Below are 14,356 nucleotides of genomic sequence, written 5' to 3'. Positions count from 1 at the left end.
ATTTAATTCATTAACATTTTACATAATTACTTTTAACAAAACACAACTATTAACACTTTTAGTATACACATGCTGGAGTGATAAGTCCAAACCTCAGACTCCATATCCTTACATTAAACATAACTATGCACAGACCGACATCACACGTACAATACATTGGGTTCTTCTCATCTAGACCCCATAAAAAGTAGAGAAAACTAATAAAAGTAATAAAAAGAGGGTTGTTTTTCACAAGTCTACATATATCTTCCCATTGGTCATCATATGTATTTGTGTCCACACAATCAAAAAAAGTTCATTTTTTCCGGCATGTGATTTTCAACCATTTCACCATTTATAGAACCAGTGTTTTTTTCCAGTAATCACCACAATCACTGTTTCAGCACACATGCAAGAGAGGACATATTTTGACTAGTGGATGGATGGTGAGATAGACGTAACGAACAAACAGTTCGACAGACACTGCATCGCATTATTGACTTTTCTCTCTTGGGTGTCTGGCTCTGTTTTCATACTCTCAACAGAGCCATCCATAAAACAGCAGAGAGGCAAGCCAGAGCTCCAATAATGTGGCTGAGTTTCTACGTTTTGTCTGCTAGTGATTAAATGAACTGCTTCATTCTCCGCTTGCTTTGTGTCTCTTTAGTTGCTGAACAATAACTTGGAGGCTGTGGAGGGGAGCAATGGAGAGGTACATGAAAAGGTAAAGCTATTCTATACAGAGGGCTGCAGTACGAGCATGCACACACACACACACACACACACACACACACACACACACACACACACACACACACACACAGTACATCACGAACATGATAGCACTCATGGAGCCATTGGGTTCAGAGATCAGGAGATTGCTGCAACCACCAAAAGCTGATGTGCATTAGGAGCGAGGAGAGACAACGTGTGTGTGTGTGTGTGTGTGTGTGTGCGTGTGTGTGTGTGTGTGTGTGCGTGTGCATGTGTGTACAGGCATGTTATTTTTGTCAGGGAGAAGAGAGTGGCTTGTGGTTCTAGTGGTGCTTCCCCATAGGGCTCCTCTGCTGTCTATCTCACAGCACTTCACTAACTTTCAGAGAGCCTTTGGGAGTCAACACACACACACACACACAGGGAGATGAACTTCTACCCCCACAGCTACTGGACTAGAAACTGATTTTAGTCAGAAGGACATTGATACATAAAACATGTTACAGAGAGTTAGCCTGTATTTGTACACTGGCGGTGTTACTTATAACAGTATGAAATCCATTTTTAGTCAAAGCCTATCTGCTTCCCAGATGACCTTGTGTGGGCTGAGGTTTCACATACAGTGTCTTTGATGCTTTTTATTTAATCATGATTGTGTGTGTGTGTGTGTATGCGTTTTTGTATACCTGCTTGTCCTTAGCAATATTCTTTGAGTGTGTATGTGCGTGTGTGTTCATCCATTTCTAACAAATGTACCTGCTTGTTTAAGTGTTTGGCCTTGACACTATTCTTTGTGTGTGTGTGTGTGTGTGTTTGTGTGTGTGTGTGTGTGTGTGTGTGTGTGTGTGTGTGTGTGTGTGTGTGTGTGTGTGTGTGTGTGTTCACAGGGGATCAACGGGTGTGTTCCTTCCCTGTACCAGGCCAGAGAGAGGAGGAGTGAAGCTATCATGAGAGGAGCAATCACCTCAGAGAAAGAAGCCCTTCTACTGGGTAAATATCACCAAAATGTAGATGATTCACCTTATAGAGGACTTCCAGGTGACGCAACACACCTTCAGGCAGCCATATTGGAGGTCTTCAGCTCTTGGGCAACAGTGACTGTGAACAGACCCACAACTCAGCTGTCTCAACAGAGCTGCAAAGACATGGGTACTTGCTGTGCTGTTTTTGATTGGTAACTGACTGGTAATTGGCTCTATTTGAGAAGCTAAAAATGTTGTGTCCAGATTTGGCCTAATGTTGTTCCAGAATTTCCCAACGGTACGGTAGCCTATCTATCACTGTCCTGTTGCTAACACATCTGATTAGCACACTAGCTAACACATCTAGCCTAGTAGAAGTTAACATTAATAAGCTAGTAGTTGCATGTGAATATAAACATCATTTACTTTGCAAAATCAACCTGCTGGCTAGTTAGCTAGCTAACAAAGTCAAAAAAACAACAGTTAACAGTCATGCATTTGGAGTAGAGACTAGGACAAAAGCAGCTATAAGTCTAAAGACAGTTTACTGTGCCACAGTAATCTACATTTGCAAACAAATCTCAGACTATTCACTTTTACTTATAACATTATAGAACTGACCTACCCACAACACAACAGTCTTTTTCAGGTATCTCTCTTTTTCTTGCGCGCTTTGAGCCATTATTTGCAGACAGCCCATTATCCACTGGACCTCCAAAGATGGTGCAGCCATTGTTGCTAGGAGATTTGTGATGCAACTACACAGCCTCTATGTTCACGACGGCCATATTTAATTTACGTCATGCTGTGGGAGGGAAACCCTACCGGGAAGACAGTGAAGCAGATGGAAACAGAGGCAAACTCAACCAGACAAAATATTTAAAATATACACCAAAAACCTTGGACATAATGGTAGATAGATGAACAGAGATGAATGTCCCCGAAATAAGATAAATGTCCCACATATTATATTGATATCACCGGTTGTCTGCTTTATAATGGCATATCATATAAGAAAAATATCTTACTGCAAAAGTAAATTTGTCTGCTTACGTGGGAGACTATCCTGCTATAGCCTACTTGTCTTGTGGAGCGTTTTATTTCCAGCCTCCAAATCTGCACAATGGGGCACTGTGAATGTTTCATGGCTGTCTGTTAGGATAACACTAATTATAGTGAAAATTCACACACCCACATACAGATAAGTCACATATATGCAGAAGCATGCGCACACTAACATTCATACTCCATTCAACTCACATTGCTGCCATCATGTTCGCACTCGCACACACACACACACACACACACACTCACACACACACACACACTTTTTCTGGTGTCTGGGGGTTAAGAAAGCTCTCAACCAGAACCACAGAACAAGACAAACCCCCTCTACCACGGAGGAGACTGTAAAACACAAATTGCCTAAATCCTCCCGTCTCTCTTTGCCCCTCTCTCCTCTCTCTCTCTCTCTCTCTCTCTCTCTCTCTCTCTCTCTCTCTCCTTTTTTTCCCTTCCATCCTCTTCCAAACTCAGAGAGATGCATCTCCCTCTCCGGAGGGCCTGCATATCAACCGGAGTGAATTCATTTGAGCTGCTTTTCTTTCTTTCCATTGTATAAATCTCCATGTTATACATGCAGCCATAGCACTGCTGGCTTCTCCTCGCATCACCTTGAGAAAAACATCGAGTGTACTGCATGCTATTTGTGCTGAAGGGACTGCTTTGTCCAGAGCAGAGGAGAGCAGAGGAAACAGCAGCACATTTATCTCTCTTAGTGGCGCCCAGAGAAACCAAATATGAAGAAGCGGAGAGGCAGAGCTCTCTATCTTCCTCCCTGGCTGCCTGCAACCTGCAAAGCTGCTGCTACTGTAAGCTTTTCATTAAAAAAAAAACAGGCACATGTAGCCTATCTTTACACACACACACAAATAGGGATGAAATTGGAATAAATAAATGTGTGCACATATGGGTATGCATATATAGTATGCACACACTCAGGACAATATTGGTATAAATTCATGCATGCACATACAGTATTGTACACTAAAAAAAAGGTGTGTGATTTTTGTTTTACATTTAAGCTCAACAAATATTAATAACAACATATTTAGACACAACATACTATTTAGTTATTGACTTACGCTGGGTTGAAAAGTAGACTAACACACATGTATGTTGTCCCAGACTAGACACACAGATGTGTTGGAAATGACTCATCCTTTTTAAGAGTCTATGCACACACACATGCATAGCCTACACACACACACACACACACACACACACACACACACACACACACACACACACACACACACACAGAACAGGAGCCCCTCTTTCTCCCCCCAATTCTCATCCGGTGGCGCTGTTCCATGTGAGCGGGCCTGGTGGAGGGAATTGAATTAGGCCTGTCTGTAATTGCCAGCGTTTCGCCACATAAATCAAGGAAATAAATATTGGCTGTGCCGGGTCCTCCAGGGGACGGCACTATATTCCCTCACCCCCCCTTCTGCATGACTGCCTACCTTTGCAGGACCTCTCAGAAGTAATCAACTCAAGTGCTGTTTCTGCTCCGGCCAGCATTTTTTATGGAGCTGCCCTGCCATTTGTTTATTGTGCAGCACTTCACCGGGATGCAGATTGCCTGCCCAGCTGGAGTCCTGCATCTTGATGTCTGATATCCACTTCTGTCTCACCTCTTTGTCCTCCCTCTCTCTCTCTCTCTCTCTCTCTCTCTCTCTCTCTCTCTCTCTCTCAGAAACAGAATGGCTTTATTAGCATGACAAGCCTACTTCTGGTGCCAAAGCACTCAGGGAATTAATATAAAATCTACACAATAAAAGTTTATACATGCATAAAGATATTATTAAACAGGACAAAGTGAATCAGAATGAACAATCACACACAAAAACAATAAAACACAATATTTCAGACTTTTTTCCATAGTATTCTGTTTGATTGTTCAATATTCATCTTTGTTACTAGTCTGCAAATTGTGACATAAATATATACAACCTCCAGCAATATAAATTGTATTGCTCTCCTCACTCCATACAATTTTCATCTTTTTCATCTTTTCTGTTCATCTTTTATCTCTGAGGGCTTGTAAATCCTTGATTCTATCACACAACATCTCTGATTGGGAGATACTTAGGATCTCATCTTCAATCTCATTTTGTCTGCAGTCTGAACAGAGACATTCTTGTCTTTCATGCCATGAATTTTTATGATGACCTTTTTTAATTGCCAAGTGGTGGTTCAGTATGAATGAATGAATGAATGAATTTATTTGATGATTAAAGAACACATATAACACTGCATTGCAGTCATTACATACATTAAAAATCACCGAGGATGAAAACACAATAAAGCCCGAAGGCTTATTTCCATTGCGGTCCTCCAAGTACTTTGTTAAATATTTTCTTTTCAAGTTTTTTACTGAAGCAAAGTGTTCTGCTTTATAATCTGTGTGTCTGTCTCTCTGCAGGCATCATATCCACCTTCCTCCATGTCCATCCATTTGGGGCCAACATCGAGTATCTGTGGTCTTACATCCAGAGACTGGACTCAAAGGTAAATGAACACACACAGCTTCCTGCTTTCCATAATATTAGGTTACTGTATTTTTTCTATGATAATGACCAGATGACACAAACATATTGGGTTGATCACACTATCCTTTAATACATAGGTTCCCAAACTTTTCAGCCCCCGACCCCCAAAATAACGGTGCCAGAGACTCGCGACCCCCACTATCCCCGGAGGTAGTTGAAGCCTAGGCTATTCAAACACGGGCATAACAACAACACAAAAGAACACAATAGCCTAACAACCATAATATTAATTTATATAGTCATTTAATTTAGTAATGTTAAACTTACCTAATGTGATGGGTCCAGTCTGGGTTTAATTTTGGAGACGGCCACTCGGAGATCATCCTCCACATTCAGTCGCGATCTGTACTTATTTTTAATGTATGTCAGTAGTAGGTAGATCCAAACGGCATCAGTACATCCATTGCGGCCTTGGATAGCTGTGGGTATTCCCTCTCGACTGAAATCCAGAACTCAGCCAGCGTCTTGGAATGAAACGCTGTCTTTAAGGTTCGATCGCTTGACAGTTCAACCAGTGCGTCCTCCAGGTGGGATGACAGGTGTTGTACGGTCGTTACAGTGAATGGTGATCTTATCCAGTCATATAGTTCTGGAGCTGTTTCCTCTGGGAAATACTTGTTAAAGCGTTCCAGGAGGGCTTGAAGGTGGGTAGTGATAGACTTCTTCTCTGTGTTAAAGGAGGGGTATCCTAGGATGTGGCAATTCTTAGTATTTATGGTGATTTTGGTACTTGGAGGTGTGAAGTAATCGCAGTAAAAAAATTGAATCATGTTACTCTGCCATTCCCCCACAGTCACCAACTATAAAACATACCCCCTTGTACAAGCCAGTCAGATTTTGCTCCAGTTTCTATGTAGACACTGGACTGTCTGAAATCGACCAATCAGTGCTAAGAGGAAGGCGGGCCTTCCAGAATGGCCAGCCAATCAGAGCAGTAGCTCATTAGCATAAGAAGCTGCTTATGTAAAACAACCTATTTTCTCGTAGGTGGGAAACAAACACTGGGAAGTGAATAGCTAAAGCTATAACTAAACGATTTTTACTGAAAAAAACTTAACAGATGTATTTTATAGACACCGGGTAATTATATAAAATGAAAAAGCAAATGCTTTTCATGCTGCTCAGTTAATTTTCCTCCATGAATTCGTCCAGCTCAGGAAACATATCAATCCTACCCATTTCAACTCACGCAGTCCAACGTTCAACTTTCCTCGTGAATGCGTGGATTTTATCATTCCTCGACAGGATGCTTGTGTTTTCACCAAACAATTACATATTAAGTCCATTCAGTTTATCAAATATGCAAGACAAATACGCTAGCCTTGTTAACCAGTCAGGGTCAGTCAGGTGGTCAGCAGGCCCTCATGCTCCGAACCCAGTTCTTTGCAGAGACTGGCAAACAGCCTGGTGTTGAGTGGACGCGATTTTATGTAGTTGACAATTTTTATCGCAGTGTCAAGAACACTTTTAAGCTCTGGGTCGAGTGTTTTGCTTGCAAAAGCTTCTCTGTGTATAATACAGTGCGTGAAATTTACATGAGGCACCACTTGTAAGACTCTTGCTTTCAGTCCTTTCTTTTTCCATAGCATCGCCCCAGCACCGTCTGTACAAACAGCGATGCACTCGTCCCAAGACTGTCCCTCTTCTTTTAGTTTTCTGTCAAGTTTTGTGAAAATGTCCCCGCCTGTGCACGTTCCATCCAGCGCAGTGCAAATAAGCATGTCCTCCTCAAGTTTTCTGTCAAAACTGTATCTGGCGAATACAAGCAGCTGGGCATATTTCCGTTTCTTCACTCTGTCAATCAGCTGACACTTTATGCCCTGGGCGAAGTCAGTGCTGTGCCAGGCAATGGTGCCGTTAGACAGCGGCACTGATTCTAGCTCACGGGCCAGTTTATCCCCATGCATAGCCCGACTTATAGCTATAGCAGCAGGTTCGATTATGGTTTCCTCGATTGTGTGTGGCTTTTTTGCCTGTGCAATTAAGTATGCCACCTCATATGATGCCTTTTGAGCTTTGGCAGGGATTGTTGTTTGTTTTGTTAGGACTTTCTTTTGGCCTAGCAACTCTCGCTCCTTTCGATGGAAAAAGTCCACTGGTTTCGCAGCAAGGGAGGAGTGCTTGGTTTTCAAGTGTCGTAGCATTTTTCCGGGTTTTAGGCTTTCATGTGCAAGCACCTCAGTGCACACGACACATTGGGGATGTTGTACTTTGTTGACAACGACGCATGTGAATCCATCCTGGATATATTCCTCTCGATACTTTCGACACTTGGAGGAAGGCTGGTCCGACTGCTGATGGATGTCTTTACCCACGCGGCGGTCTCCTCCCGTACCAGAGGTCGATGGCCTTTCTGACGGTGGAACTAGAGGTCTTCATGGGTCCAAAATGACGGACCCGAACCCTAATGGACCCGGGAAATTTGTTCCGAGATCCGATTGGACCCGATAATGTTTAAAAATATATATATACAGACCTGTTTTTGCCCGAGATATTACAGACCCGACCCGGTGCATGTCCGAGAGGAGAGAGACCCGAGACCTGTCTATTTTATGGACCCGACAAACCCGGTAATTAAAATTGCTTCTAAAAATGCCGTTCTACTGCTAAAAACGTTTATCATGTCGGATACAACATATGGTAGCCCAATAAAAGGAGATCAAAATAACAGAAAGACTTGCCAAGTTGTGCCGTTCTACAGTTTGTCCAGTAGATGACAGTGAGACTCCATAATGGAATCTAGCAGCTACTTAGCTACAATAGGCTAAGTGACAAGGAAATTAAATTGCATGTTAAATGGATGATTAAAACAATAGTTTATAGCTTATTTTTCACCTCAGTGAAGAAGGTATCCATCTTGCGCCTTTCCTCCGCTCCAACTCGCTGGCGCTGCTCAATGTTTTTTTCACCTTATTTTCGCTCTTGTAATCTGATCCTAGGTCAGCCTAATCATCACGCAAGTTACACAGCGCTTCCATGTGTTTCTCGTCTCGTCACGTGATCAGCGCTGGGTTTTACACATAATGATAAACAGACCCGGGACCCGCAGTAATAGAATGGGACCCGACCCGGACCCGATTGACCATAATAAAACATGGACCCGGGTCGGGTCTCGGATCCTAGGGTCCGGGTAGACCCGTGAAGACCTCTAGGTGGAACTGCTTCTCTGCTCTCCTCTGCTGGCCTCTCTGCTTTGTTTTTGGTTGGTATTAACCAACGTTTCATTTTGACGAAAATAATATGCTAGGCTTAAAGCCTTTTGATTTGAGCTAGTTAGCTCTGTGCACACGTTCGCAATGTTTCCTTTGGCGCTGCAAATGACCTCAACTGATGCTAATCACCTCAGGGGTCGCGTGGGGACAAAGAAAATCGGTAGGCTGATGACATATTTTTTATCTGCATTGTATTATTTTAAATTTAAATACTATTTTTACCTTTCGTAACAATTATGGTTAAAATAGGCTATTTTTAATTGTTTTTAAATTGTATTTCACACATTCTGGAAATCATCTTGCGATCCCCCATCGGTGTCTCCCACTTTGGGAACCTATGCTTTAATACATAAAGATATTGTTGAGGATATTCCTAGAGTTTCATTGCTTCAACAACAAGGATTATGTAGACAAATACAAGTATTATATAAAAAACTGTTGTAAGGTCACTTACAGCAGTCACTGTGGCCTGTTATAAGGTCACTTACATAATGGTTCAAAACTACTGCGTGCTCCACATTTCCATTTTTTATCTTCCTATTTCCTTCTATCTTATTATATTTCCATCTCTCTCTAACCCTCCATCACAGATTGATTTCTATCTCTCTCTCTCTCTCTCCTTTCACTCCATCTCAGTTTAATCCACTTCAATTTATTTTATTGGCAAATAGGCTATTATTTGTGTTGCCATAACATTTCTTTTAAAAACAAAAATCACACAATTAAATGTTAAAATAGCAATTTACTATTAGCAGTTTTTCAAAGTATGTTGCATGTCTCCTCCATCCTGTGTGTCTGTATGTACATATGTAACTGTGTGTGTGTGTGTGTGTGTGTGTGTGTGTGTATGCATATCTGTATACTATATACAGTATATCTGTGTGTGCATACATGTATATGTGTGTGTGTGTGTGTGTGTGTGTGTGTGTGTATGCATACTATATGTGTGTGCGTGTATGTGAATGTGTGTGCATATGCATGTGTTTATGTATGTGTGTACATGTGTATGTGTGTGTGTGTGCATACATATAACTGTATATATATGTATATGTGTGTGTGTGTGTGTGTTGCAGGTGTCAGCGGGGGAGCTGGAGCGTCTGATGGTTCGTCTCCCCAGCATGTTCCGGCAGGAGCTGAGCGGCGTCGGCGCCACGCTGGAGAAACGATGGAAGTTCTGCGGCTTCGACAGCCTCGGCTCAGCGTGACCCAGGGAGAACACGCGCACACACACACACCGGGAACACACACTGACGTGAACGGAAAGCCATAGGCTACGTGTGTGTGCGTGTGTGTGTTCTTCTTCCTCGGATCACGTCGGGTATACAGTGCCGCGTCGGACGTGGCGAACGATGGCGATCCTCATTCAAGAAGACACTGGAAATGCCGTGCGAGTGCAAATTCTATGTGGAAATAATGGAACGGACGGACGCTCAGACCTCGGAGACCAAGACGTCCCAAAACGAAATTCACCTCCTGACGTTTAGTTGAGGTGAATTCATCTACAGTCTCTCCCACATTGCAGATATCTATCATGGCAGCAGGTGGACTGCAACCAGACCCGACACGTCAGAATCAGGATAGATCAAAAGTAAAGACGCTCCTCCTCCCTCTGTCTTTCTTCTGGGTATGTAAGGGCGTTTTCAAACCTGAGTCTGTTTGCTTTGGTCTGAATCAGGGTCTCTGGTTGTCTTGTCTCTGACACACTCAGAGAAAAACCCAGCAGTAACGCATCAGGAGAAAGAAAGAGTGCAAAAGCTGTATCCAAAGTTGTTCCTTCGTGGCATTTACGCATTTGGTTCGGTTATGTTTGACACAGCAAAATTTCAAGCCAACTCTAATTTATCAACAACATGGGAGCAGGCAGTTCCTTCATAGGTCAGAATTTAGGTGTGGGATTGGACTTTCTTCTGGGGTTAAACTCGTCCTTAACCCATAATTCATGGAGTGTTTAACCCATAATGCTTAGTTCTTCCTGTAGGTGGGTGGGATCATGATTGGATGATGTTCTCCCTCCTAATGAAGTTGGGTTGGTTTGGAAACAGACAGAAACCTTCCTCTCAACAAGGCCTCGGTCCGATTGCTGTGTTCCAAACGAACCAAACTAAGAGGCGGAAACCACCCTAGGGTTTGAAATAGATACTCCAAACCAACTAGGTGTGAAAACGCCCTAAGCCACCTGTCATCAGGCTGCATGCAGAGATCCTTGACATGGACTGGAGGGATGGAGGTGGGAAGAGGACAGGATGTGGTGGTGGGGGGAGGGGGTGGAGGGGGGGAGGATGATGGGAATGACAGTGGATATGTGTGGGAAAGGAAGGGAGAAAACGGGGCAATGTACTCGATTCAATCATTCAGCTTAATTTATTTCGTTATATAAAGAAGCTGTTCAGTGAGGAAAGCGGCGGGCTGAAACGTCTAGCCGCACCATGAGTTGCACATCTCAGTGTGATGAAATAAATTAAGCTGAATGATTGAATTGTCCCGGCTGTGTTCTGGTTTTTGAAATATCTTTGGAGCTTCTCTTGGGGAGCCGATGCCAGTGTTGCAAACCCCAACATAAGGAGTTATTTTTGACGGAATTATTTTCCCACTGAATTCAGAAAAAGGTAAAGAAAGAAAGACGGTAAGCTGGAGGACAGGAATGAGGAGCGAAGAAGGGAGCTGGGTGACAGAATGAGGTTAGAAAGGGAAAGACAGGGATGGAGGGATGAGGATGGAGGGTGGGACTCCACAGATTCATAACTGAACCTGGTGGTTCCTCTGGATATCTGGACTTTTGTGCTGCATTTCACGCTGCATCACTGCTTCAGGTTTGACATTCTCTCTCTCTCTCTCTCTCACTCTCTGTCTCTCTCTCTCTCTCTCTCTCTCTCTCTCTCTCTCTCTCTCTCTCTCTCTCTTTCGAGTGGCCCAATTCTTGTGAGTATCTTCATGTTCCCATCCTGTTGTTGATGTGTTGATATAAGTTACAGTAAGTCTGTCTCTTGTCTGCTCTAGGCTGGGTTTCCCAACACCACCGTAGCGCTGATTAAAGTTGGAAAAAAAAAATTGTATCCAGTGTTTGTGGGAAAGCCTTAAACTGCATTTAGACCATCATGGGACACTCTCACAGGATGATAATAATAATCATAATCACAACATATTCATGCATATTTGTGACCTGATCAAAATGTCACATTAGAATCAATTCAAGTTAAGGGCTTCCCATAGACAACGAGTGTAATATTGATCCATTATACAATAAATATTTAGCTAATCATTCAAACTGCATCATATCCATCATATCAGAGATTCATGGACAACACTGACTGGATCATATCCCATTTTTAATAAAGGAAAATATCACCACATATATCGTTCAAACTTCCATTATAAGGGGCTTCTGTGCTTTTGGGAAACCCACCCTAGCTTGATTATGTTCTATCCATGGGCCTTTGTGTTATGATGATGATGATGATGATGATGATGATAATGATGATGACGATGACGGTATGCATTCTTCTCGTACCTACGCATTTAAATTATGTTGTGTTTTTTGTAATTAAATAAAGGTGTTTTTATCCAAGCCTCATCCTCATTCCAGTTATTCCAGTGCGATGCTGCTGAATCTGGCTGACAAGGATGATGTAAATGGCTGTTCACACCCACAGCCGGAGAGCTCCTGATGTAACACCACCGTAATAGACATGTTTATTGATAATGGATGTGTGTGTATGTGTGTGTGTGTGTTCACATGCAGGGTTTTGTGCCTGCCTGTGTGCGTGTACATGACGTGCAAGAGCTCCAGAGCTCATTTTTCAGGCACAGGATATCTAAATGAAAAACTAGGGCAGAGCTTCACTGTGTCACACCCAATCTATACCATCAGATGAAAGGCGTGTGAATATGAATATGGATGATGCGAATACATTTCTTCTCTATCCGCGGTTCCTAAATCTCCCGCAGTGTGAGACAAAATCCACTCCGCAAAGGAATCAACAGCAGCAGTAGATCTGATTGGAGTGGCATAATCCTGGAGCGATGGAAAGTCATGCGAAGGGTTTTGTACCGTTTCATGGATGTACTGCTTTACTGTGTGCTGTATATCTATGTTTGAATTTTTTTTTTTTACCTGGCTTAATATGTAAATTTCCAGCCGATTATACAGTCTAGTGAGTTTCACTGTCATGCCAGCAGTCATTTTAAGAGTGGGTGTAGTTTGTATCAAACCTGTAGTGTCTATCAAACCTGTAGTTCCTATCAGACCTGTTTCTATCAAACCTGTTTCTATCAAACCTGTAGTTTCTATCAAACCTGTAGTTCCTATCAGACCTGTTTCTATCAAACCTGTTCCTATCAAACCTGTAGTTTCTTTCAAACCTGTTTCTATCAAACCTGTTTCTATCAAACCTGTAGTTTCTATCAAACCTGTTTCTATCAAACTTGTAGTTTCTATCAAACCTGTAGTTTCTATCAAACCTGTAGTGTCTATCAAACCTGTAGTGTCTATCAAACCTGTTTCTATCAAACCTGTTCCTATCAAACCTGTTTCTATCAAAACCTTTTTCTATCAAACCTTTTTCTATCAAACCTGTTTCTATCGAGCCTGTCGTTTCTATCAAACCTGTAGTTTCTATCAAACCAGTTTCTATCAAACCTGTTCCTATCAAACCTGTTTCTATCAAAACCTTTTTCTATCAAACCTTTTTCCATCAAACCTGTTTCTATCGAGCCTGTCGTTTCTATCAAACCTGTAGTTTTCATCAAACCTGTTTCTATCAAACCTGTAGTTTCTATCAAACCTGTAGTTTCTATCAAACCTGTAGTTTCTATCAAACCTGTTTCTATCAAACCTGTTTCTATCAAACTTGTAGTTTCTATCAAACCTGTAGTTTCTATCAAACCTGTAGTTTCTATCAAACCTGTAGTTTCTATCAAATCTGTTTCTATCAAACCTGTAGTTTCTATCAAACCTGTAGTTTCTATCAAACCTGTAGTTTCTATCAAATCTGTTTCTATCAAACCTGTAGTTTCTATCAAACCTGTAGTTTCTATCAAGCCTGTTTCTATCAAATCTGTTTCTATCAAACCTGTAGTTCCAATCAAACCTGTAGTTTCTATCAAACCTGTAGTTCCAATCAAACCTGTAGTTTCTATCAAATCTGTTTCTATCAAACCTGTAGTTTCTATCAAACCTGTTTCTATCAAACCTGTAGTGTTTCTATCAAACCATGTGATTCCACTTCCCACAGCATCAAAGCCTTCATCTGCTCCACATTACTCCATACAAAGCAGTGGTGTCTAGACGAGCTCTGTCTGCACACATAAATAAAGGTGTCACATTTCCACCTTTTTTTACTTTAGTAGTAGGACAGTACGTAGCCTTTAGCATTCACACACACACACACACACACACCATAGCAGATTTTAAGTTTTTAACTGTGAACTCATGTTGGGACAGTCAAATAATTTTAATCTTCCAAAGAAGGGTTTGTTGTTCGCTCATCTAAATATATGCAGTTTAAGGAACAAGATTCATGAAATATGCAGTCTAGTTGAATCAAATGACATTCATGTACTAGCTATATCAGAGACGCATTTGGATTCATCATTTGAGGATTCAGAGGTTGCAATACATGGCTGCAATTTGTTCAGAAGGGACAGGAATAAATATGGTGGTGGAGTTGCTATTTATGTTAAGAGCCATTTTCCAGCCAAAAAGCGTTGTGACTTAATGATGAATGAAATAGAAGCTCTGTGGCTACAGGTACATCACATTTAACATTTAACTACCACATTTAAAACCTATATTAGTCAGCTGCTGCTACAGGCCACCTAGTGCGGATGTGAAATATCTTGATGTTATTTGTGAAATGTTGGATAATGCAGCTGATTG

The 14,356-nt window shown here is 41.9% G+C and overlaps 1 protein-coding gene across 1 annotated transcript in view; it reads left to right on the top strand.

Moving 5' to 3' along the window:
• enox1 (ecto-NOX disulfide-thiol exchanger 1) overlaps positions 1-9,686 on the top strand; it is a gene marked incomplete at its 5' end in the record, with an annotated part of 41,470 nt that extends 31,784 nt beyond the window's left edge. Inside the window, 4 exon segments of the mRNA XM_071524115.1 lie at positions 647-703; positions 1,581-1,683; positions 5,143-5,228; positions 9,555-9,686. Coding sequence (XP_071380216.1) covers positions 647-703; positions 1,581-1,683; positions 5,143-5,228; positions 9,555-9,686 — 378 coding nt within the window.
• Between the last annotated feature and the right edge of the window lie 4,670 nt (positions 9,687-14,356).

Source organism: Centroberyx affinis, unplaced genomic scaffold (assembly GCF_046629955.1).
Source record: "Centroberyx affinis isolate AG114_WGS23_722 - 3 ecotype Tasmania unplaced genomic scaffold, CSIRO-AGI_Caff_v1 ptg001148l_1, whole genome shotgun sequence".
Classification (NCBI taxonomy): domain Eukaryota; kingdom Metazoa; phylum Chordata; class Actinopteri; order Beryciformes; family Berycidae; genus Centroberyx; species Centroberyx affinis.
The sequence above is the reverse complement of the archived record's forward strand: the minus strand, read 5'-3'. Positions and strand labels throughout refer to the sequence as shown.